The sequence below is a fragment of the Hippopotamus amphibius genome, chromosome 1 (assembly GCF_030028045.1).
Source record: "Hippopotamus amphibius kiboko isolate mHipAmp2 chromosome 1, mHipAmp2.hap2, whole genome shotgun sequence".
In the NCBI taxonomy this organism is placed as follows: domain Eukaryota; kingdom Metazoa; phylum Chordata; class Mammalia; order Artiodactyla; family Hippopotamidae; genus Hippopotamus; species Hippopotamus amphibius.
This window is the reverse complement of record NC_080186.1, coordinates 36,780,255-36,803,612: the sequence shown is the minus strand read 5'-3', so window position 1 is coordinate 36,803,612 and position 23,358 is coordinate 36,780,255. Positions and strand designations below refer to the sequence as shown.

General features: G+C 51.1%; 3 protein-coding genes across 8 annotated transcripts in view; 2 read left to right on the top strand and 1 right to left on the bottom strand.

Moving 5' to 3' along the window:
• ZSWIM5 (zinc finger SWIM-type containing 5) overlaps window positions 1–3,282 on the top strand; it is a 223,047-nt gene extending 219,765 nt beyond the window's left edge. Inside the window, exon 14 of the mRNA XM_057708949.1 lies at window positions 420–3,282. Coding sequence (XP_057564932.1) covers window positions 420–1,282 — 863 coding nt within the window. The 3' untranslated portion in view covers window positions 1,283–3,282. The remainder of the gene's footprint in view (window positions 1–419) is intronic.
• An 846-nt stretch (window positions 3,283–4,128) lies between these two features.
• Window positions 4,129–9,613, bottom strand: UROD (uroporphyrinogen decarboxylase). 5 transcript variants are annotated; one of them, XM_057708928.1, is made up of 10 exons: window positions 9,480–9,613; window positions 6,650–6,762; window positions 6,451–6,530; window positions 6,312–6,374; window positions 5,894–6,091; window positions 5,629–5,790; window positions 5,123–5,260; window positions 4,861–4,985; window positions 4,713–4,779; window positions 4,129–4,363 (listed from the first exon to the last, which is right to left on the bottom strand). In XM_057708928.1, exons 2-10 carry the CDS (start codon window positions 6,675–6,677, stop codon window positions 4,202–4,204), a joined length of 1,023 nt encoding a protein of 340 aa, XP_057564911.1. In that variant the 5' UTR covers window positions 6,678–6,762; window positions 9,480–9,613; the 3' UTR covers window positions 4,129–4,201. The 5 variants fall into 5 exon arrangements, with proteins under 5 accessions (XP_057564911.1, XP_057564887.1, XP_057564895.1 ...); XM_057708904.1 differs by lacking the exon at window positions 9,480–9,613 and adding an exon at window positions 7,444–7,531; XM_057708912.1 differs by lacking the exon at window positions 9,480–9,613 and adding an exon at window positions 7,444–7,531 and having other exon boundaries at window positions 4,861–4,961.
• On the top strand, window positions 9,591–17,521 carry HECTD3 (HECT domain E3 ubiquitin protein ligase 3). 2 transcript variants are annotated; one of them, XM_057708890.1, is made up of 21 exons: window positions 9,591–9,959; window positions 10,135–10,295; window positions 10,540–10,632; window positions 10,712–10,847; window positions 11,101–11,216; window positions 11,301–11,414; window positions 11,557–11,639; window positions 12,079–12,244; window positions 12,471–12,552; window positions 13,176–13,358; window positions 13,505–13,557; window positions 13,730–13,794; window positions 13,953–14,056; window positions 14,301–14,420; window positions 14,531–14,620; window positions 15,614–15,820; window positions 16,067–16,196; window positions 16,279–16,353; window positions 16,481–16,562; window positions 16,702–16,773; window positions 17,376–17,521. In XM_057708890.1, the coding sequence occupies exons 1-21, from the start codon at window positions 9,591–9,593 to the stop codon at window positions 17,401–17,403; spliced, it is 2,529 nt and encodes an 842-aa protein (XP_057564873.1). In that variant the 3' UTR covers window positions 17,404–17,521. The 2 variants fall into 2 exon arrangements, with proteins under 2 accessions (XP_057564873.1, XP_057564864.1); XM_057708881.1 differs by having other exon boundaries at window positions 16,913–17,521.
• The last annotated feature ends 5,837 nt before the right edge of the window (window positions 17,522–23,358 follow it).

The window sequence follows — 23,358 nt, the reverse complement described above, 5'->3', positions numbered from 1 at the left end:
GTTTGGTCCCAGTCCCTGTCCATGCTTCTGAGAAGCCCCAAACAACTTGGAGGCTTGGGACCCCATCTGGAGCCCAAAACCCCAGCACAAGACTATACCCTGAGAGGCCCCACTTCAGCTAGAACCCCCAGGCAGATCTGAGAGACCACAGGCTCTGTTGCTCCATCCTTGTGAAGGGCTAAGAGCACCTGCAGAAACCTTCAGCACTCTCAGCTAGGGAAGGAAGGGATGGGAAGAGACCCCAAACAGGGTCTGGCCATCCGGGATGCTCCCCTTGCCCTGGTTGCCTCAGATCATCTCAGGGCTGCTGAGGAGGGAGAACTTTCTCTGCAGGCCAAGTTCTGACCCCAAATGGTACCCTGGGCAGACCTGGATCAGGACCCAGATGGCCATGACTGAGCTCAGCCTCTCCCTGACAGGTGTGCGGGCCCTGGTGAGCATCTTGCAGAGCTGGTACACACTCTTCACCCCCACCGAGGCTACCAGCATTGTGGCTGCCACAGCCGTATCCCACACCACTATCCTGCGCCTCAGTCTTGACTATCCACAGCGGGAGGAGCTAGCTAGCTGTGCTCGCACACTGGCCCTGCAGTGTGCTATGAAGGATCCACAGAGCTGTGCCCTGTCGGCCCTTACACTCTGTGAGAAGGACCACATCGCCTTCGAAGCAGCCTACCAGATTGCCATTGATGCTGCCGCTGGCGGCATGACTCACTCACAGCTGTTCACCATTGCCCGCTACATGGAGCTCCGTGGCTACCCGCTACGTGCCTTCAAGCTGGCCTCGCTGGCCATGAGCCATCTCAACCTGGCCTACAACCAGGACACCCACCCGGCCATCAACGATGTGCTCTGGGCGTGTGCCCTCAGCCACTCCCTGGGCAAGAATGAGCTGGCGGCCCTGATTCCCCTGGTGGTAAAGAGTGTGCACTGTGCCACAGTGCTTTCAGACATCCTGCGGCGCTGCACAGTGACTGCACCTGGCCTGGCCGGCATCCCAGGCCGCCGCAGCTCGGGGAAGCTCATGTCCACCGACAAAGCTCCCCTGCGCCAGCTGCTGGATGCCACCATCAACGCCTATATCAATACCACACACTCGCGCCTGACACACATCAGCCCTCGCCACTACGGGGAGTTCATTGAGTTTCTGAGCAAGGCCAGGGAGACCTTCCTGCTGCCGCAGGATGGCCACCTGCAGTTTGCCCAATTCATCGACAACCTCAAACAAATCTACAAAGGCAAGAAGAAGCTGATGCTGCTGGTGCGAGAACGCTTTGGCTGAGAAAGCAGATATCTCGCTGCCAGGGCAGCCTGGGCTCCCACGTACCATCAGGTCAGGCCAAGGACACAAACCTGTGTCCACCCTGAGAGGACTCTGAGCACCTGTGGCTGAAGCCAAAGGACCACAGAGCTAAGCATGGGGAAGAGTCCAACTCTAGCCAACATGCCTGCCTTGTCAAGGTTCTTACAACAGCCCACTGTTCCTGGAGGAGCTGGGCCCTGCAGATCGATCAGAAACCCCACAACATGCCACCTCACGCCCCGATATCCTGCGTGTCCCGGGCATTGGCCCTCTCTCCATTGGCAAACACAGAACACTGTTCCGTCTCAGGGATTGCTTAACCAGAGAAACAGAAGCATTTATGGTACTGTAAATACTATAGTATATGTGTTGCCAATTACATTGTAAAGTTGTAACTATTTATAATTCTGGTTCTAATTTGATGGGTATTTGAAGTAGCTGTGGGTGGGAAGATAGGCTTGTTTTCTGAGGGGATTCACAACCATTTCTCAGGTTTCCCTTACAGAATATATGCTATTAGCAGTGGAAGAGTAGGGGTGGCAGGGAGAAAAATGGCCAGTTAGAGTAAATCCCGTCTAGTCTATGCAGAAACCCCGGCCTGCAGATGGGCTTTGATAGCCCAGTGTTGGGTGAGGGGCAGAGCCCAGTCTGGACGTAGACTTTCACCTCACAAAGCCATGAGGACATGGAAGCTCTTGCTCCTGCCTCACAGAGCCTCTCTCTCTAGGAGCCTGCTGAGCTCCTGAGAAACAAGGGCAGGGAGAGGGTGAAGGTCTGGGAAGCTACTGAGCTCATAATGTTCATCTACTCTGGTCACCTTTGTGTTAGAGGGTCTGGTTTCATCTCTAATTATGCTTGTGTGTGTATAGATCTGAATGGCTAAGTACGTGTATCTATGTCCATACATATATCTGTGCATGTCTGTATGTGCACATGTATATTTATGTGTCTCTGTCAGGTCTGTGTCTGTGTGAAGACATGTCTGTGTACTGGATGGTGGGTTTGTGTGAGGGTATGCACATTTGTGAAAACATAATGTGTGTGTGTGTGTGTGTTGATGTTTGTCGATGCATGTTTAGTATTTGTGTGTCTGGGCACACATGAGTGTATGTGTGTGTAACTATGTGTCTGTGTGTAACTGTGTATATTTCCACATGTAGGTTTGTCTGTGAGTTCATGTTTGAGGATCCGCATGAATGTGTCCTTTCTCTTTTTGCCAGATCTCTCGTCCCCATTTCTCTTATTTTCTCACCAGCTAAACGTGTCCCCATCTCTGTGCCTCCTTTATTCACCACTGTGTCACCAAACAAGCTTCTGAGCACTAGTCTCCCTCTGCCCTGAGTGGCTTCTTCAGCGCCACATTTCTTACCCTGTACTTGCTTTCTTCCCCTGCCTTTCTACCTCAAGCTTCCTCTGCCTGCTTTTGTCACAGTCCTACTGATGGTTGATTTGGAGGCTGCAGCTGGAACGCATTTGGCCTTTCCCTTTCTGACTAGTTTCTAGCCCTAGTGGGCAACCCCTGTCTTAGCCCTGGCTGACCTCCACAGTGTATCATGTTCCTGCTACCTTCCTGACCCCTCTGCTCAGCCTGGAATTGTTATAGGAGGTAGCACAGGCATTCAGAAGAGTCATTTAGATGCCAGTGTCTTGGTGTTTACACTGTTTCATGTTTTAGTTCCCGAGTAGGGGGTGGGGTGTGATAGGGAAGGGGTGGTATAGCTAGAGTGTGAACTAAGGACCTCTGTCTGCTTTATTTTCCTTTCTTTGACAAACTGTTTGTGTCACTTTTTTTTTTTCTCCACACTAACCAATAAGTTGTATTTGCTGTGTGTGGCTACTGAAGTCTTACTGTCCAGCCACAGGCCCTACAACCTCTCAGCCCAACAGGTTGGTTTAAAAAGAGGATGCCACTCCCATTTCTGTATCACAATTGCCATTTTTTAGCAAGTGTGTTAACTCACAGTGCTTTTCTATGAATAAATCATGGGTCACAGAAAAAATCATTTTTCTAAAATCAGAAATTGTGTTCTTTCTAGAAAGGGGGCCCTTCTCTCTCTTCTGCATCGCCCTGGCTGGGACAAGGAGCTGGTTAGGCTATAGCACAGTGGGTGCCTAATGGTCTAAGATGTGGGATGACAAAGGAAGAATTTCCTACTGTACCACACCCCTCTCCAGAGCTCACAGGCACGTCAGAGCCTGATCCCAGGAAGTAGGTACCACCATGATGAGCAGAAACAGCAAGATACTAAGAAAATTAGAGGGTATGCGCAGAAAAGAATGCAGAGCAACCCTGAGTGCCTTGGGGCCTGTTGGCTTCAGAAGTCTTCTTGCCTTAGTGACGCAAGTCTAAGGCTCTAATCCTAAGCAACTTAGCTGAGTCTTTTTGTCCTCCCAACTTTTGGTGTCAAAGCTGCAAGCCTCTCAGCTTCTCGCTGCTCACCTACACTCCATCTTCCTCACTGGGCCTTTCTGAAGTATTCTAGCCATTTCTGTGTCCCTCTCTGATCTATATACCCTTCCCTTCCCAGACACAAAGCCCTGTAAATTTGGCCTCATATGCTATAGGGACCCCACTTTCCTGCAAATGTCACAGCTCTAGCTCCTAGGAGTATCTACGTAATCCCATGTAGTCCTGGGGCTTGGAGATCTGAGAGCAAGATGGTGGTAAGGGCCCTGACACTAAGTCCTACAGTACATATTCACTGATATCTGAGCTCCCATGACTTGTGGGAGAGGATGCAGAAAGAGGCCCAGGGAAGGAAGAGGCTAAGAAGGAACTGAGGATAAGGGCACAGATAGTTCACAAACAAAACCACATCCAAGTCTCCAACTCTGGAACTTTTATTCTCCTGGAAACAATCATCTATGTTAGTGGCACTTCAGGGAAAAGGAGTATACTCAATTCTGTCGAAGCAGGCGTGAGTGTTTGTGCACAGCATCCACAAAGGCTCCCACATGTTCTGGGTCCATGTCAGGGTAAAGTCCATGGCCCAGGTTGGCAATGTAGCGCTGTGGCCCAAAGTCATTCAGCATCTGCTGCACCAGCCGCCCAATCTCCTCCTGGGGGGACCAACAGGGCACTAGCTACAGAGGAGGCCAGCACACCTCTGTCCTCCCGATACATAATAGTGACACACATACGTGAAGGCATGCTTCTACTCAGTGTTATTCAGTCATTCAAAAAAACTTTATCAGATGCCTAGTATGGGCCAGGCACTAAGAAAACACAAATGAACAAAATCAATTAAGAGAAACTCCTGCCTTCCTAGAGTTCATATGGTGTGAATGGAGTAGAAGGGAGGGATAAACAAATAATAAAAGCACACAAACAGTAATAATCACAACCATATCCAGAATCATAGGAGTGCACAGAAACAAACACAGGCACACACAGGGACCTGGTTGTTACCTCGGGTGCATACAGGGCACAGGGGTCCAGGTTGCCCTGCAGGGTCACGGCCTTTCCCACGCGGTCCCTGGAAGCAGAGACAGTGCCCTGTTCTCATGACTGTACATATGGCAGCTGCACCCCCTCCACCTCACTTTCTGTCACTCACCGGGCTTTCTCTGGGGCCACTGTCCAGTCAAGCCCAACCACCTCGTAGCCAGCCTGGGCCAGCTCCTCCAGGGCAAAATGTCCGTCCTTAGCAAAGATGATCTGGGGGAAACAGCAAATCTCAGGCTGCAGAGGGCTTTGCTCTGCCTGCTAATATAGCTCAGCTGTACTTCTGCTGCCCTCCAGTGGTCACTTAGGTCCATGTGGAACCTAACCTGGTACTTCCATGGGCCCACCTTCACTCACCTCATCCCCATCCTTACCATGGGCACTGGTGCCAGACCTGCCTCCTGCAGCCCAGCCTTCACTCGCTTGGCCACATCACGGATGTAGGGCAGTGCAAACTTACTGAAGAGCTGAGGGCCAAGATGCCCTGCGTGGGACTCAAAGAGCTGCAATGCCTATAGTTAGAAGGTGGTGAAAAAAAATGCATAACACACAAAGAGGAATTATCTCTGGCCCCACACACAGAATGTGCCTCAGTTTTCCCCAAGTGACTTCAACCCCTGAGACTGCCTAAGCCTATAAACCCAGTTTCAGTCAAAAAGTTTTGCCTTCTCCAGATCCCAGTGCCAGCTTTGGTCTTTGAACACAGAGCATGAAGCCCCTCGATGATGTCTGGGCTTAGCTGCTCCAGCCAGATCGTTTCAGGCCAAGCTGCTTTTGTGCCTGGCATTAAGACACCTACCCTCTCAGGTATAAGGAGCTGTATTGTTTCTGCTCCTTAAAGACTAAACTCCAGCCTATTTGTCTCTCCCTCAGGACTTACCTGGGCACCAGCAGCCACTTGTCCCACCAGATATGGGACGAGAGCATCAGTGAGGATGCGAAGCAGCTGGTGACTGGCCTGCGGTCTCTGGTAAAGCCAGCGCTTGGCCTGAGCCATGGTGCTTGAGCCGCCACCCTCAACCATGTATGTCATCAGAGTCCACTGCAAAAGGCAGAAGCCAGATTGACACTTCCTCCCCTTGTCTGCCCCCAGAACTGCCAGAGTGATTTCTCCAAGCCCAAGTCCCTGCCCTGTTCCATATTACCGGGGCACCAGCAAAGCCAATCAGTGGCACACGCCCGGCCAGACGTTGTCGAGTGAGGGTGATGGCCTGGAACACATAGCCCAGCTCAGAGGCCGCTGTTGCTGGATCTCGGAGGCGCTCTAAATCCCGCTCTTCTCTTAGTGGTTCTGGAAAGCTGGGCCCTTTGCCAGGCACCATGGTCACCTCCATCCCCAGTGCCTGGTGGGGAGAAAGTATCTGGGTTCCCAACCTGTAATTCCAGGAGGAGGCGGCTCTGTTCAACCCATGCCAGGAAGGAGGAAAAGGAGAGTAAAACTCAACCACACTCCATCTCTTTCAGCTTTTTTTCCCCTCTGTCCTGTAAGGATAAGTGCTTATCTTGAGCCTTGGCTGTCTTTTCCCTTTTTTACCCATTTGACAATCAAATTTGAGCAGGTACCTGGGGTACAACAAGGATGTCGGAGAAGATGATGGCAGCATCCAGAGGGAAGCGACGCAGTGGCTATAGGGAACAGAAGACAGACTGCTAGGTGGTGAGCTGACGGCATAAATCCCTCCCTCTTTTGTGGACCCCTCACCTGCAGAGTAAGCTCACAGCAGGTCTCCGGGGAGCGACAGGTGCTGAAAAAGTCCTGTGCAGCCCGAGTTTCCCTAAACTCTGTGGAAGAAAAGGGAAGGCAGGGCTCAGCCTTGAGGCACCTCCAGAGCCCTCCTCTGCCCCTCAAAAACTTTTCCCCCTCCAGAGTTTTACCTAGACTCCAAGGCCCTGACCCTGACCTGGTAAGTAGCGGCCTGCCTGCCGCATGCACCAAACGGGAGTGTAGTCTGTTTCTTCTCCCCAGGCTGCTCGCAGGAAGGTGTCATTCTTCAGCTCCGGAAAACCCTGAGGTCTGGAGATCAGGAGGGGGTAGGGTAGGTGTCAGTAAACCGGGTTGGGGGTTGGGCAGGGCTCGGCTTCTAAAGGCGGATACAGTCCAGCACAGCTATCTGCCTTCTCCAGACCAGCTACCAAGCTGTGGCTCCCCGCCGATTCCGCCTCCTCTTTGACTATCAGGTGCTGTACAGGACTAGAAAGGGCCGGTGCTGGGGCCTCTATCCTACACAAAGTCCCCAGCTACCCCAAGCCACTGGAGAGCCTGGGAGAATGGGGGTGAGGAGACGAAAGCCTAGTTAGGAGTGTTGGGGGCGGGGGGGGGGGGGTCTTTGGACCAAAAAATCTCAGGAACAAGGGTACCAGGGGGCTGCCTCCGGGGCTGGAAGGTTTTGGGGCTGGAAGATCTCCAGGCTGGGGGATGGTCATGGGGGGATCAGAGATGAAGGTCCGAAACAGTTATCTTAGCTGAGGATTAGATGTCCAGAGGGCATATCCTAAATGAATGTCTGGAGTAGGCAGTCCTGTTAGGCGGTTCCTGGGATGAACATCTCAGGAATCCATGGTTGGAGGATTTGGGATTCCAGCGACTTGGCTTCTCCGGGGTTAGGGAAGAGGGGTATACGGACAGATTCCTGAGCTGAAAGACTCAGCTCAGAAGCCCCTATGGCCACACTGCGTGGTGGCGCAAAGAACTCACCCAAACTCGTTCGCCTCCATGATAAATTCTCTGTAAATGCGAGCACCGTCCCCGCTACAGTCTGAATCCGAGCCTACCCCCTGCCCAGGCTCCGCCCCTTCCTGGAATGAGCCAAAGCTGTAGCCATGTTGAGAGTCACATGATCAGACTCCAGCAACAGCTCCGGGGCTGCCCCAGCTGCTGCCCGTAGGACCCCCTAAGTCTCGCCACCGTAAAGTCCGCTGTAGCGACGCACCAACAAACACCGCCCCACCCGAAAAAGAACTTCGCTGTAACTACAGTTTACGTGGCGTGAGGAATTTGCTCTCTTCTGACAGCCTGGGAATGCCAGAAGACTCGGCCCAAGTCTCACTTTCACTCCCACTCTGCACGATTTCAACAATTTTATGCCTGGCCCAACCAGGCATATAGTGAATTACGGAACCAAGTTGTACAGGGAACTGAAATAAATATTTATATTACCTAGAAAGAGGCGGGCACTATAGTAGGTACAGAGACTACAGTGGTGAACAAGACATTTTCTTCCTTTAAGGAGCTACAGACTGATGCAGAAACAGAGAAATCAGCAATCACAATAGTAAATGTTTTAAGAGGAAAAAGCTAGAAGCAAATAGCAAGGGCTCCATTTAATTGGGGAAAGCAATGGGGGTATTCCAAGCAGAGGGAACAGCACGTGCAAAGAGAAGATGCAAAAGAGTAAATGGCTTATTGGGAAACAGGAGATCAAGCTGATAGAATTAAAGAGGCTGGTGCTGTCTACAGAGTCCAGGTCATGCAGGCCTTTGTTAAGTGTACTTTATCTTGTAGTAGTGTGATAGCATACAAATAGCTTGGAGAGAAGGGAAGAGAGGCATTGTGTTCCCAATTTACTAAGCAGATTAAAATGGAAAACTGTCATAATTACATGGAATCATTTTTTTCTTTCTTGATAACTTCAATTATTTGAAAACTATATCGGAACAAAGTTTCCACCCAAGTGTCCATCAATGAATGAATGGATAAAGTGTAGTGTGTGTGTGTTATATGGAATATTATTCAGCCATAAAAATAAAATGAGTTCTGATACATGCTACAACATTGTTGTTACATTACACTGAGTGAAATAAGACAGACGCAAAAGGACAAATACTATATGGTTCCACTTATATGAAATATCTAGAATAGGCAAACTCATAGAGGCAGATAGTAGATTAGAGTTTACCAGGGACTGGGGAATGGAAGCAATGAGTAGTTATTGCTTAAAGGGTAGAGTTTCTTGTTTGACGTGATGAAAAAGTGTTGGAAATTTTGTTATAAATACTTTACACTATTTTTTTAAATTAATGTAATATATCAAAGACCAGTGGATAGTACACTTTAAATGGGTGAATTATATGATATAAGTTATATCTCAGCAAACTATTTTTAAAAACGGGGGCGGGGGGCGAAGTGGAGGGAATGGGCGGGACCAAGCTGCCTTTTCCTGCATGACTGTACTTCACCAGCAGCTTCTGTCCATGTTTTTTTGCCTCTTCCTTTCCCACCTTGGCCTTTTCTCTCATTTGGTTCAGAATTACTGGGAGGAACTGGATAATACTCACCAGTGTCCTGGGATTAGGAGTAACCATCAGGATCAAACCTAAATGACTCAAGACTCCTGTCAGCAGCCGAACTGGGGATGGGTTATTTTCCCAAACATTTTAGTCACACTGCCCCTAGGATGGGGAGTCTGAGCGAATACCTAACAGATTTTTCAAGATTTTTATGGCTGTAGTGTGACTCACCGGGGGCTCGGAGGCAAAACAGAAGGCCAGAGGATCTGAGAAATAGCTATTGCAACGTTCGGAGCTAGATAAGATGGATGGTGGCTTGAACGAAGGTAGTAGCAGTTGGGGTAAAATGGTAGTAGCAATGGGGTAGATTCATAAGGTAGACGCTACTATTGAACTGGGTCTGGTGGCTGAGCGGGAGGCACAGAAATAAGATAGCAGGACTGAGTATCCGAGTACACAGGACAATACGGCGGGAACGTGAGGTGCGCTTAGTCCAGAACTTACGGCGAAGGCTGGGCCCGAGGCGGGGCTGAAGGTGGTGGGAAGCTCGGTCAGCCTTCCTGGCCGCAGCTTCTGGGGCCGGCTCGGCACTGGGCTTCCCTGGGCCGTTTAGCCATGGCGGGCCCGGGCTTGGGCGCGGCGCTAGAGTCCCCGCGGCAGCTGCTGGGCCGCGTGCGCTTCCTGGCGGAGGCAGCCAAGAGCCTCCGCGCCGGGCGGCCGCTGCCGGCGGCGCTCGCTTTCGTGCCGCGCGAGGTGCTCTACAAGCTTTACAAGGACCCGGCGGGGCCGTCGCGCGTGCTGTTGCCGCTGTGGGAGGCGGAGGGTCTGGGGCTGCGCGTGGGAGCCACGGGCCCGGCCACCGGTACCGGCTCCGGGCCCCTCCGCGCCGCCCGCGACAGCATCGAGCTCCGGCGCGGCGCCTGCGTGCGCACCACCGGCGAGGAGTTGTGCAACGGCCACGGGCTCTGGGTGAAGCTGACCAAGGTGCAAAAGACCCCGGGACCAGGGAAGCCCCTGGCTGTTCCCCTCCTCTCCTCCATAATGAGCTGACATAGCGTTCGGTGCCCTTTGCCCTGAGCAGGGCAGGGCAGGGCAGGGCAGGGCAGGGCGGGCCCCGGGAGTTCCCTGACGGCTGTCCCTGTCTGGCGCGTCCCGGCAGGAGCAGCTGGCCGAACACCTGGGCGACTGCGGGCTGGACGAAGGCTGGCTGCTGGTGTGCCGCCCGGCAGAAGGCGGGGCCCGCCTCGTACCCATCGACACGCCAGACCACCTCCAGCGGCAGCAGCAGCTCTTCGGAGTGGACTACCGCCCGGTGCTCAGGTCCTGCACTGGGAGGGGCGGGCCTTGCTGTTAGACTGCCGGGCCCTCGTGTGTCACAGCCTGGGGGGTGGTGGGATCTGGAGCGTAGGCAGGCTTTACAGCAGAAAGGGGCGGGACCTTGAAGGGAGCTGGGGTGGGGCTTCTGGAGGCGTAGTTTAGAGGAGCTAGAGCTCTGGAGGAGGCTCCAGGGTCTTCTGCTGCCCGCTGATATCTCCGCCTCCTGACCCCCATTCTGTGCGCACAGATGGGAACAGGTGGTGGACCTGACATACTCGTATCGCTTGGGATCAAGACCTCAGCCGGCCGAGGCATACACAGAAGCTGTACAAAGGCTACTGTGAGTCAGCTGGGGTGGGATGGGGAGGAAGAAGCTCCAGGTCTGGGCCCGACCTAATTAGGGACTTGGGGTTGCTTAGCTATGTACCCCCGACGTGGACCTACGAGTGCGACGAGGACCTGATCCACTTCTTGTACGACCACCTGGGCAAGGAGGATGAGAACCTGGGGAGTGTGAAGCAGTATGTGGAGAGCATAGACGTTTCCTCTTACACGGTGGGTGCTGGGACTCCTCCCACCCCAAGCAGATCCAGAACTCTCACCTGCAGGCCAGAGCCAAACCTGAATCCCCCCAGGCCAGACTCTGTCCAATCCCCCCAACTTGGAAGTCCTGTAGGTACCCCTAGACACCTCCACCCCTACCAGATGAGCTTCTAACCCAGCTCCACTGTGCTTTCTCTCTTGTACTCCCTGGCCCATTGTGAGGAGTGGGGGTAAATACTAATTCCATCTCTCTACCCCTCCCCAGGAGGAGTTCAATGTGTCCTGCCTGACAGACAGCAATGCGGACACCTACTGGGAGAGTGATGGGTCCCAGTGCCAGCACTGGGTACGGCTTACCATGAAAAAGGGCACCATTGTCAAGTGAGTGGGCTCTGAGTAGGACAGGGTGGGTGAGCCACATGCCTGTGAGTGTAAAAGACCCATGTGCACACTGTTAACCCTCAGGAAGCTGCTACTCACAGTGGATACCACAGATGACAACTTTATGCCTAAGCGGGTGGTGGTCTATGGGGGCGAAGGGGACAACCTGAAGAAGCTGAGTGATGTGAGCATTGACGAGTGAGTGAACTGACCGGGGTGGGAGGTGGGACGTGATCCTAGTAGTAGGATCTGGCCCAACTTGGAAGCAAAAGGTTGAGTGAGACCCCAGCAATCCCTGAAGACAAGGGGTCTCCAAAGTGCCTCACGTTCATCCCCTCAGGACCCTGATCGGGGACGTCTGTGTCCTGGAGGACATGACCGTCCACCTCCCAATCATCGAGATCCGCATCGTCGAGTGCCGAGGTGGGGCTTAAGGCCGTAAGGAGGGAAAGGGAGCCCAGTGTGTAGATGGGGGTTAGCTGACAGTAAGTGTGGAGAGGAGATGGGCTTGGAGTTGGGATAAAGATGACAGCTGAACTAACTCTAGGATCTGAAGCTTTGGGGCCCAAGCCAGGTGGAAGGGGCCAGGTATAGGCCTGCCTTAAAACTATAGAAGTGTTTGGGCTCACCTGGAAGAGGAACGGAGTTGGGACCCTCAGGCATCCCCAAATTATAGTGGTAGATGGAAGAACTAGCAAAGAGTATAATAATCAGAATCGGGTTATAGAAGGGGAACCCAAAGGTCCTAAGTTTCTAGGGGCTGGGGGTGACAAAAGGCGGATCATTAAGGAGCCTTGCTCAGGTCTGAGGTCCAGAGAGGCAGCAGGTGCAGTAAGTGATCTCACGCTCACTCCTTCCCCAGATGATGGGATTGATGTGCGTCTTCGAGGGGTCAAGATCAAGTCATCTAAACAGCGGGAACTAGGACTGAATGCAGACCTGTTCCAGCCCAGCAGTCTGGTGCGATATCCACGCCTGGAAGGCACTGACCCGGAAGTACTTTACCGCAGAGCTGTTCTCCTGCAGAGGTGGCTGTGTCCTGGGCCAGTTAGGCCCTTCCCTGTCCCCCATCCTGAGCCTTGTATGTCTGTGTGTAAGAGGTCAACAAGGTCTTATACCATAAGCTGTTCCACTTCTAGAGGCAGAGCAGTCCCTGGGCCCCGCCTTCTCCTGTCCCTGTGAGTTGGGGAGTGAGGGGGTCTTGCATTCATGCCAGACTCTTTAGCTGCAGTTATCTTTACCTACCCACCTCAGATTCATAAAGATCCTAGACAGCGTCCTGCACCACCTGGTACCTGCCTGGGACCACACACTGGGCACCTTCAGTGAGATAAAGGTGAGCCTGACACATGCAGTGCTGGTCTTGGCAATGGGCACCCCCTTTCTGCTCATGCAGTTGTTCACTCTTCATCAGAGAGTTCTTAGACCTACCCTAGGCCTGGACCTTGCTGGGCACTGGCAACATAGGAAGAAAGCCAGACACAAATAGTCAAAATTTAAGTGTGTGGGGTGCTATTTCCCAGAGAGTGTGTACAATACACAGAGCTTGGGGAGGAGAGGTTAGAGCATGGACAGGCAGGTTGCATAAAAGGTGCACACTGGGAGTTACCAGCAGCTCAAGATGATGTGAGAGAAGTATGCCCATAGATGTGAGTATGACGTGGGAGTGAGGCTGGGAGAAGGTGTGTAGGAAGCAGGCCCTGGTAGCAGAGAGCACTGGGGCCAGACTTTTCATTGGGGCCATTGGAAAAGTTTTATGTAAGGTGATGAGAAAGTTGGATTTTTTGTTTTAAAAAGCTCTCCCTGGTGGCCAGACTAGGGGAAACTGGCAGCAAGGACTGGGGATGGACTAGGCTTGAACTGGAACCATGGGATTGGGTCTGGGAATAAAGAAAGGTTCCGGGGCCTGGACAGAGGCTGACTGCCTGCCAATTTTGCTCTGGCCACTTCTCCTCCCAGCAAGTGAAGCAGTTCCTGCTGCTGTCACGCCAGCGGCCAGGCCTGGTGGCACAGTGCCTGCGTGACTCAGAGAGCAGCAAGCCCAGCTTCATGCCACGCCTGTACATCAACCGGCGCCTCGCCATGGAACACCGCGCCTGCCCCTTAAGGGACCCTGCCTGCAAGAACGCCATCTTCACCCAGGTCTGGACCACCTGGGGTCAGACTGAGGGAGGGTCAGTGAGGGGCCTAGGGGGCTGGGCCAAGAGGTACCTGAGCAAGGTCTTTGGGCAACAGTGGGTCTTGACACAGACTTTCCCATAACTCCCTCCCCTTTCACCTGCCACCAGGTTTACGAAGGTCTCAAGCCCTCTGACAAGTATGAAAAGCCCCTGGACTACAGGTATGGCATGGGCGCAAGGGACCTGCTCAGGGCACACATGTACACCCACACACTGCCTCTGGACCCCTCACCATTACCCCTCTGTGGCCCCTGCTCCTGGGTGGACTCTGAGCAGGTAGATCATCCTGAGCCCTGGCCCACCGTGATGACTGAGACCCACCCCTACTTACAGGTGGCCCATGCGCTATGACCAGTGGTGGGAGTGTAAATTCATTGCAGAAGGCATCATTGACCAAGGTGAGGCCCTGAGGGACGATAACAAGGGTCCTGTCCTATTTAGACTAGTAGTGGCCTCTGGGATCACCAGCTAACCAGATAGGAGACTTAATTATTACCCCATTATGGGGGCTGGGCTCTAGAGTACCCCAGCTAAGGGCATCTATCTGTCATTTCAGGGGGTGGTTTCCGGGATAGCCTGGCAGACATGTCAGAAGAACTGTGCCCTAGCTCGGCGGACACCCCTGTGCCTCTGCCCTTCTTTGTACGAACAGCCAACCAGGTAATCTCCCACTCCTACCTGCCAAGTTGTTTCTGCTATGCTGTCTCTGCAAACCTCCCAGTTTCCAGACTAAGCTCTGAGCTGCCCAGGGCAGCCTCTGGGCAGACACGGAAGGAGCCATTGTACATTCAGAGGGATCATCCAGGGCTCCCCGTGGAAGGTGTTCAGAGGAGCCTTTGAGGCATGTGGTGCAACAAAGTAGGGTCCATCCCATACTGTGCTGACAGCTCTATCTTGGGAGCAGGGCAATGGCACAGGTGAGGCCCGGGATATGTATGTGCCCAACCCTTCCTGCCGAGATTTTGCCAAGTATGAGTGGATCGGGCAGCTGATGGGAGCTGCCCTTCGGGGTAAGGAGTTCCTGGTGAGTACCCTAGTCTGCACCCCACTGGATTAGTCCTGCTCTTGGAAGGGAAAAGAGCCAGCCAGACCTGGGCAGCTCAGGGTGAGAAGATAGTAGTATTTGTCCCACAGGTCCTGGCTCTGCCTGGTTTTGTGTGGAAGCAGCTGTCTGGTGAGGAGGTGAGCTGGAGCAAGGACTTCCCAGCTGTGGACTCTGTGCTGGTGAGTTAGGGCCTGGAGCCAGTGTCTCCTTTGCTAGCTCCCAAGGTTGCTGCTCCCCAAGGCTATCCTGAACTTTCTCTTAGCACACGTGTGCTCCCTCTCCAATCCCATGTTTACTCCCATAGCTTCAACTACTAGCACTCTTCTGGTGACCGCTACTTCCTTACCTCTAGCCCCAGGCTCTCTCCTAAGCCTGGGGTTATATATGCATCTACCTGCTGGACATCTGTCCCCTGGTGACACCTTGGGCTCGACACACTCTTCATCCTCTCCCCGCCCTCTAGGGCTCCCTGTCTCACAAGGGCACCACCACCCACCCCTCCCCATGCCAAGCCCCTCAGGTCATTCTTCACTACTCTTTCTCCCTCACCTCCCACATTGTGTCACATCTGCCTCTGGAATCTGTCCACGTCTCCCATCTCACTACTTTCCCTCTGGTTCAGCCACCTTCCTTTCTGACTTAACCATTGACACCATCTGGTGTCCCTGTTTCCATTCTTACCCATATGATCTCCAGCAGCCAGAGTAATCCATTTCACTCTCCCTGTTTAAACCCTTCAATGGGTCCACCCTGGGCTTAGGATGAAATGAAGAGTCTGGAAAGTGCCCTGTATCTCTGGACCTTTGGTTCATGGTCAGGCTCCCGCCAGACAGATTCCTCAGGCTTTTTGCTCTTTCCACCTTTTCCCAAGATGTTCTCTCTCCTGACTTCCTGGTGACCCAGCCCATTCCCAGCCATCATTTGAGTCTCAGCTTAGATGCCACGTCCTCCAGGATGCCTTCCCTGATCTCCAAGCCTGGTTAGGCATCGTCTTGATGCTTTCACAGCCTTTGTCCTAATAACCACCTCACTGCCCTCACTGCCCTCACTGCCTGCATGAGGACTGCCTGGCCTGGCTGCTTTTCCTGCTTCCCTTTGAACTTCTTGAGGAAAAACAGGGACTGTCTTTCCACAATGAAAAGCTGACCTTCCTGCTTCTCTTCAACCCCCAGGTGAAGCTCCTGGAAGTGATGGAAGGAATGGACAAGGAGACATTTGAGTTCAAGTTTGGGAAGGAGCTAACATTCACCACAGTGCTGAGTGACCAGCAGGTGGTGGAGCTGATCCCCGGGGGTGCAGGCATTGTGGTGGGATATGAGGACCGTTCCCGTTTCATCCAACTGGTGCAGAAGGCACGGCTAGAAGAGAGCAAGGAGCAGGTACTCCCCACAGGCCAGTGGAACAGAGAGCTTTGGACAGCTCCTTGTAGCCAGAGCCCAGCCTGACAGGCCACCAGAACCCAGTCCCAAGAACTCTGGCCCCACCATCCCTCTGTCCCACATTCTTGCTGATCATTGGGGTACAGAGATGCATTATCTCCATGAGTGGAGGCCAAGTGTCTCCACCACACACTGAGCTGGGAGTTGTGCCCTCTTCTGCAGCCAGGCCCTTTCCCTCTTCCCCAGGTGGCAGCCATGCAGGCAGGTCTGCTGAAGGTGGTGCCACAGGCTGTGCTGGACTTGTTGACATGGCAAGAGTTGGAGAAGAAGGTGTGCGGGGACCCAGAAGTCACTGTGGATGCTCTGCGCAAGCTCAGTGAGTGTGGGGCAGGGCAAAGCAGTCCAGGGTAGGGCTTAAGGACTTAAGATTTAATTCTGTCTGGCTTTGTCCCCACCAGCCCGGTTTGAGGACTTTGAGCCATCTGACACACGGGTGCAGTATTTCTGGGAGGCACTGAACAACTTCACCAACGGTCAGTGGGAAGGGCAGAGTAATATCTGGGTTCGGACTCCACTCCTGGGATACAGAGACAGTGTGGAAGTTGTAGAACCTCTTCCACCATCAGCACATGGGCACTGATATCCTTCTCCTCCATCTAGAGGACCGGAGCCGTTTCCTGCGTTTTGTCACGGGCCGCAGCCGTCTGCCAGCGCGGATCTACATCTACCCAGACAAGCTGGGGTGAGTGCAGGCGAGGAAGGGCGGTCTGGTCAGAAGAGGCTGTGCTTGGCCTTCTGCCCCCACACACATATTCACCTGTCCGACCCATGCCCTGTGACCCTGCAATTCTTTATGGTCTTTGCTCCTTCCGCGCCCCCAGCTATGAGACCACAGATGCGCTGCCTGAGTCTTCCACCTGCTCCAGCACCCTCTTCCTACCGCACTATGCCAGGTGGGTTTCCTAGGTTCCGTACTGGGAGTAGGGAGTGGGGGGGAAGGGTGGCATAGTGCACAAATTGGAGCCGCAGAGCCCCTGGTCGTGATGGAGAGACCTCTGCACCTGGCGCTGACCAACTGCCTGCCCCTTGCAGCGCCAAGGTGTGTGAGGAGAAGCTCCGCTACGCTGCGTACAACTGTGTGGCCATCGACACCGACATGAGCCCTTGGGAGGAGTGAGTCGGCGCCAGGGGGCAGCCGCGGGCCGGCAGAACTGCGCTTGCGCGGGTCCCACCGGGCCGCCTCTCCCAGGGCGCCCAGGGTGGAGACTCCTTTCCTGGACCAGCTGGGGTCTGAGCAGACAGAGCCAGTGTGCTCCGCCCCTGGGTGCAGTTGGAGTGGGAGCAGTGGGCTGACACTGGTGGCACAGCCCCGCAGACCCTCAAGCTCGGGTTTGCTTCCAGAGTGATTTCACCTCTGTGAGAAGAATCCTCCACAAGCCCAGCACAAGTTGCCAGGCCTGAGCTACTTGAAGGGGGCCTTCTAGCTCCCCACCCCATGGACTTTGCTCCAGTTTTTGGCTCCTTTTTTTTTCTCCTTGTTTTTCTCTGGTTTCAGCCTGGACTCAAAACTTAAACTTAGGTGAAGGAGAGGAGATTGGAATGGAGGCTCCTCCCCAAACAAGGCCCCAGGGATGGATAGGGAATGATGGCCATCCTTCTTTGTCACCTGAACCAAGAATGAAGAAACAGCTGAACACCCTCCCCCTCACATATTGGTCTTTTCCTTCCCTCCCTCCAACCCCAAGGTGTGAGCTCTGACTTTTCTCCAACTCAGTCTCAACTGGCAAAGTGCCACCACCGTCCCTGTCTCAGAATATACATCTGGTCAGCATTAAATCTATACTACCACTGCCACCCTGTATTCACCACTTCTGCGTCACCTCCAGCCTGACTCCCTGTCTGCTGTCTTACCCCCAAGACTTTGCACAGATGAAGGCCAGTTATGTCCTCTCCAAAGTCTTCAGTAGTTCCTCTTTGCCCAACTTCAAAATAAAGCCTAGACTTTAAACTTACTCCTAGGCTTTATGCACGTCCCTGTCCCAACCCTCCCTCCCTTAAGGGCCTCCATGACACTCCATCAAAGAAGCTCTTGCACATGGGGAAGTTGAATAAATGGATGAATTCACTCCTTCAGAGTGCGTTTATTGGGCCCTCGAGGGGTGTTGAAGACTGTTCCAGGACGTCAGGGTCCTGCTGGGAGCCAAGGAGAGGTGTGTCAACTGGGAGTGCTGGGGCTGCTCAACGGCAAACATGAAACGGGGAGCTGAGCAGGGAAATATGGAGTCCTCTGCCCAGAAGGGGGTTAAAAAGCTGGGCTGGCCTCTTCCGGGATGGGTGTGGTGATTTAGAGGATGGGAGTCCACCTTCAGGAACCAAGTGGGCAGGAGACTCTGACAGCCTTGCGATGGCTGAGAAGCACCCAAGTCAGGATTTGACGGAAGAGGAGGCAGTGGCATTGCTCCCCACCCGCCACGCCGCCTCCAAATACCACACAGCTAAGGTGCGGTCTCTAAGAACAAGTCCCCTTTCCCCCTCGCCCCCCCCCCACCCCCCATCCTGTGCGGATTCAGCCCCCTCACCGTGGGCCCTCACGCTCAAGCACGGTCCCCGGAGAGCGGGCGCTCTCCCATCGCTTCCCCACGCGGTCCTCTGGGGCGCGCCCTGACGCCGCCGCGGCTTTGAGCCCCTCCCTCGGGGCTGGGCGCACCCCGAAGACTGCCGCCCCGAGACCCGGCGCCTGGCGCTCCAGAGGCGCCTCCCCGTCAGCCCTCGCCCTGCGGCTCCCCGACCCCTGCGCCTTGGGTGGGCCACGGCAGACGCGCCCCCTCCTCCGGCAGCCCCTTTCCGCCCAGGGAGCTGGAGACGCAGGAGCCCCAGAGGCCGCCGCTCCCGCCCCGCGCGGCTCTTCCCGGCGAGCTCGCGTCGCCTCGTCCCGCCCGCCCGGGGCGTGCCTTCCCCCCTCACTCCCCGTCCAGGAAGGGCGTGGCCGGCACGCGCCTGCGGGAGGTAGTCCGTTTCAGTCTGGTACCGGCCGCACGAGTCTTTAGTCCCTCTTTTACCAAACTGGACTCGCACTGTATATTTTCTGGCTTGTTTTTCATTCATTCATTCATTCAATGAATGCATGGAGCAGCTGTGTCAGGCACCACACTAGGTGCAATGGGTAAAATGGTGGCTAAACCGATTTTTGCCCTCTTGGGATTTAACCTTTAATGGAAAAGATATGTATTAAACACATAATCGCATAACATTTAATAACATTTATGTAAAATCTCCAAAGGAGAAATGAAGGGTTTCTTCAGAAAACGAAACAGGATGATTCTAACCAAAGTGGCTCAGAGAAATGCTAAATTCTTAGGGAGAATAACGGTACAAAGACCAACTGCGAAGCATGTTGAGTCCCATGTTAACTGGAGTGTGAAGGGGAGAAAGAGATGAGACTCCAGCCTTGGAGGCTCTTTGAGGGTTTTGCATTGAACAGCCATCAGAGGGTTAAGCAAGAGAGTGACATGATTAGATTTGCCTTTGGCAGCTGTGTGGAGAATGAGTTGACAAAGAGACTGGAGGCAAGGAGGAAGCCAAGCAGGAAATAATGGTCACTGGAACAAGGGAGATACTCATTCTAAGCATTATTTTTATTGGCTGCATTGTATTACATTGTAAAGAATTTCGTAACTTCTATTCACTTAAAACCCTCTACAGATGGACATTGTTTACAAATTTTCATATTGAAAACTACAAATGTTATAATAAACATCCTCATGCATATATCCTTGCCTACCTATTTATTTTCTTAGAATAACTTCCTGAAATCACTTCATCAGTCTGCCAAATTGACCTCTAGGAAGGATATATCAATTTTCACTCCCTTTAGTGTCTATTTCCTAAACTCTTACCAACCTTGCACACTGTTTAATGTGCAGAAAATTATATGATCGTTATTTTAATTTGCATTGCTTTGGTTATTTACTATATTGAAAAATTGTTTTTATTCTTCATGAACTGCTCTTTGTGTATTTTTGTCCATTTTTCTATTGTTTTCATTATTCTTTTCTTATTGATTTATAACAGCCTTTGCATAGTACTAATATAATAAGCACAACAAAGCACTGTGCCAAGTGCTGTACAGGCGTATCTTGTTTTATCTTCTCAACAACTCTATGAAGTAAGTACTATTATTATGCCCATTTCCAGATGAGAAACCTAGAGGAAAGATTAATTAACTTGCCCAGGGTCACATAAGTAGCAAGTGATGAAGCTATGATTTAGATGGTGGTCTATCAGCTCCAAAGCCTGCTGACATGTTAACTAAGGCACTATGTCCTGTATATTAATCCCTTTGTTGTGTCAGGTGTTATAAATATGTTTTCCCAGTCTGTACTTTGCCATTTAATTTCATATATGTTCTTTCCTAATATTCACAATTTTAAATTTTTATGAATTAAAATTATTTTTCTTTATGGAAGAAACCATATATTGGTTACACACCACGGGAAGGCAATATAGTATACTAGTTAGGAGTACATTCTCTAGAGTTAGCTCGCCTGTATTCATATCCTGGCTTTACCACATACTAGCTGTTGGCCATGGACAACAGACAACAGCCATAGGTTTTCCAAATCCTCTGCCAGTTTCCTCAGCTTCCTTTTTTTCTTTTCTTTTTTTTTTTTAAACAGTAATTTTTGGGGCTTCCCTGGTGGCTCAGTGGTTAAGAATCCACCTGCCAACTCAGGGGATACAGGTTCAAGCCCTGGGCTGGGAAGATCCCACATGCCGCGGAGCAACTAAGCCCGTGTGCCACAACTACTGAGCCCACGTGCTGCAACTACTGAAGCCTGTGCACCGAAAGCCTGTGATCAGCAACAAGAGAAGCCACCACAATACGCCCACACACCACAAGGAAGAGTACCCCCCCTCGCCACAACTAGAGAAAGCCTGCACACAGCAACGAAGACCCAATATAGTCAAAAATAAAATAAATGTATTAAAAAAAAAAACCAGTAATTTAAAAAAAATGTATTTATTTAGGCTGCGCCAGGACTTAGTTGCGGCACTGGGGATCTTCATTGTGGTACACGGGATCGTTATTTGCCACACGCAGACTTCTTAATTGTGGCATGCATGCAGGATCTGGTTCCCTGACCAGGAATTGAACCCAGGCCCCCTGCATTGGGAGCGCAGAGTCTTACCCACTGGACAACCAGGGAAGTCCCTCGGGTTCCTTTTTTGAAGTATCTATCCTTTACCATTGCTTTGAAATGCTGTATTTTCAAATACTTATCATCATTGTATGCTAAATTTTAATATATAAGAAATCATTTTGCACAGTAGTGCCAGACTGTAAAAATGATCCTGCAATTTTAAACCATGCAAAGAGATCTTAATAATCAATGGGGGAGGGCTTCCTAGGTGGCACAGTGGTTAAGAATCCGCCTGCCAATGCAGGGGACACGGGTTCGATCCCTGCACCAGGAAGATCCCACATGCCGCAGAGCAACTAAGCCCGTGCACCACAACTATTGAGCCTGTGCTTTAGAGCCCGTGAGTCACAACTATTGAGCCCATGTTCTGCAACTACTGAAGCCCACAAGCCTAGAACCAGTGCTCTGCAACAAAAGAAGCCACGGCAATGAGGAGCCCATGCACCACAAGAAAAGTAGCCCCCACGCACCACAAGAAAAGTAGCCCCCACTCACCGCAACTAAAGAAAGCCTGCGCACAGCAAAAAAGACCCAAAACAGCCAACAAAATTAATTAATTAATTAATTAAAAAAAATCAGTGGGGGAAATTATAACTTCCATGACAAATGGTTTGTTAAAACATTAAAAACTCTCCTACTGTCAATTATAAATGTATAAGGAAATGAAAAACTAGTAAAACATATTTATTTAGTACATTGAAATCTAAAGTATTTAGAAGATTTAAGAATTAAATTGCTTTCTTTGTAAAACACTTATCAAGAGTAGTTTGAACAGTGCTTGCCTCTTTTTTCTTGTCTTATAATGTGGAGCAAGCATCTTCTCTAAGCTTGGATCAGCTTCCAACATTTTATTCTTTGTACTTGCAATGTCATGAAATCTCTCTGAGAACCTTTAATGTGAAGTTTCTTGCTGGCATCACTTCCTCTGGGACATCTTCATCCTTTTTGTCACAACTACTTTTCTAATTTATGTAGACAAGGGTGCTTTCACTAAGTCCCTCTGGCTGCATATCTGTACTTTTTCATGACGGAAGTATTAACTTTCCCATGATATAGCTCTATTTCTGCTCAATTTGAATTTCACTTCCATCATGATCACTTTTTTGCTGCACTTTCATTTTGATGGCCAATTCTCAATTATCCTTTTTTTTTTTTTTTTAATGCCACATGGGTTTATCACTGGAAGACAAGGAAGGACACAACCACATTCTTTGCTGTCTGTGAATGAACTGAATAAGAGATGTGCAGTGACTAATCACCAACAGACTTTAAAAAGTGACATGATCGTTCACTCATGATGCACATCCATCATGATCCAAGTTGATTCTGACAATTTGTGACAGTATTCTCATTGCTTTTATGGAGGAGAGAATTTTTGAAGGAATTTCACCATTTTTACTGATGTCACCTGTTCCTTTTGTATCTCTTTCTAAACTTACTAGATACAAAGTGATAAGATTTAAATGAGACACAGTTCACAAATTTCAATAACCTCTATAAAACTCTAAGACTTTATGCTGTCAATGTGGTGTTCTCCCTCTCCATCCTGCCTCCCTGCCTTTTTTCATATTCCCAAAGTACTTATCACCTTTTAATATACGGTACAGTTTATTCATTCATTATTTAAACCTCCTTATAATTTATGCTGCCTCTCCCTGCTAGGATGAAAGCTGGATTCTTTTTTTGTTCACTAATATATCCTAAGAGCCTAAAATTATTCTTGGCATATAGTAGTCACTCAATAAATAATTGTTCAATAAATAAATGAACTGTGGCCCATAAACCATACTTTCCAATTTAAAAACAAGATAAGGGCTTCCCTGGTAGCACAGTGGTTAAGAAGCCACCTGCCAATACAGGGGACACAGGTTCGATGCCTGCTCCAGGAAGATCCCACATGCCGAGGAGCAACAAAACCCGTGTGCCACAGCTACTGAGCCTGAGCTCTAGAGCCTGTGAGCCACAACTAATGAGCCCACGTGCCACAATTACTGAAGACTGTGCACCTAGAGCTGTGCTCTGCAACAAGAGAAGCCACCACAATGAGAAGCCTGCACAGTGCAACCAAGAGTAGCCCCCACTTTCTGCAACTACAGAAAGTCCACATGCAGCAACGAAGACCCAATGAAGCCAATAAAAATAAATAAATTAATTAATTTAAAAAAATGTAAAAATAAAAACAAGGAAAATCAGCGAACTGAAAAGTTTTTTCAATAAAGGAAGAAAAATTTAAAAACTGATTAAATCAGTTATTTTTAATGGTGGCCCATCAATTTAGAGCATAAATGTCCAGATTCTGACCTTTAAAACCACCAACAATGAAAATTCTGTGTGCTT